The 1,204-nt window shown below is 61.9% G+C and overlaps 1 protein-coding gene across 1 annotated transcript in view; it reads right to left on the reverse strand.

Annotated features, from left to right (window-relative positions):
- METTL3 (methyltransferase 3, N6-adenosine-methyltransferase complex catalytic subunit) overlaps positions 1-821 on the reverse strand; it is a gene marked incomplete at its 3' end in the record, with an annotated part of 7,901 nt that extends 7,080 nt beyond the window's left edge. The window contains exon 1 of the mRNA XM_057388979.1: positions 2-821. Within this exon, the coding sequence (XP_057244962.1) occupies positions 2-355 (354 nt within the window). The remainder of the gene's footprint in view (position 1) is intronic.
- Between the last annotated feature and the right edge of the window lie 383 nt (positions 822-1,204).

Here is a 1,204-nt window from a genome sequence, read left to right on the forward strand (position 1 = left end):
CGCCGTCCCGCTCCGCCCGCCGCTTCTCGGCCGCCACCACGCCCGTCATGGCCGACAGTTTGGAGTGGTCAGCGAAGGTCACCAGGGTGGGGCCGTCCTGGAGCAGCCCCCGGCGCAGCTCGATCAGCTCCTGCGCCGCAAATTTCTGCAGGAGGCTCTCGACGGCCGCGGGGGTCACCTGGGGGTCACCCTGGGGGGACAAATCAGGGGTCAGTGTGACATTGGGGACATTGGGGACATTTGGGTCATTGGGGACATTGGGGACATTGGGGACATTGGGGACAGGGACAGGGTCGCAGTGCAGGAGGCTCTCGATGGCCGCGGGGGTCACCTGGGGGTCACCCTGAGGGGACATTGGGGACAAATCAGGGGTCAGTGTGACATTGGGGACATTGGGGACAATGGCCAGAGTCACCTGGGGGTCACCCTGGGGACAAATCAGGGGTCAGTGTGACATTGGGGACATTGGGGACATTGGGGACAATGGCCAGAGTCACCTGGGGGTCACCCTGACAGGATAAATCAGGGGTCAGTGTGACATTGGGGACAATGGCCAGAGTCACCTGGGGGTCACCCTGAGGGGACAGAGGGGACAAATCAGGGGTCAGTGGGACACTGGGGACATTGGGGACATTGGGGACATTGGGGACAATGGCCAGAGTCACCTGGGGGTCACCCTGAGGGGACAAATCAGGGGTCAGTGTGACATTGGTGACATTGGGGACATTGGGGACATTGGGGACAATGGCCAGAGTCACCTGGGGGTCACCCTGAGGGGACAAACCAGGGGTCAGTGTGACATTGGGGACATTGGGGACAATGGCCAGAGTCACCTGAGGGTCACCCTGAGGGGACAAATCAGGGGTCACTGGGGACATTGGGGACATTGGGGACAGGGACAGGGTCACAGTGCAGGAGGCTCTCGACGACCGCGGGGGTCACCTGGCGGTCACCCTGGGGACATTGGGGACAATGGCCAGAGTCACCTGGGGGTCACCCTGGGGACAAATCAGGGGTCAGTGTGACATTGGGGACATTGGGGACAATGGCCAGAGTCACCTGGGGGTCACCCTGGGGACATTGGGGACAAATCAGGGGTCAGTGGGACATTGGGGACATTGGGGACAATGGCCAGAGTCACCTGGGGGTCACCCTGAGGGGACAGAGGGGACAAATCAGGGGTCAGTGGGACATTGGGGACAAT

This window comes from Malurus melanocephalus, unplaced genomic scaffold, assembly GCF_030028575.1.
Source record: "Malurus melanocephalus ecotype Western Australia unplaced genomic scaffold, MMel_1.1 scaffold_3078, whole genome shotgun sequence".
NCBI classification, from domain to species: domain Eukaryota; kingdom Metazoa; phylum Chordata; class Aves; order Passeriformes; family Maluridae; genus Malurus; species Malurus melanocephalus.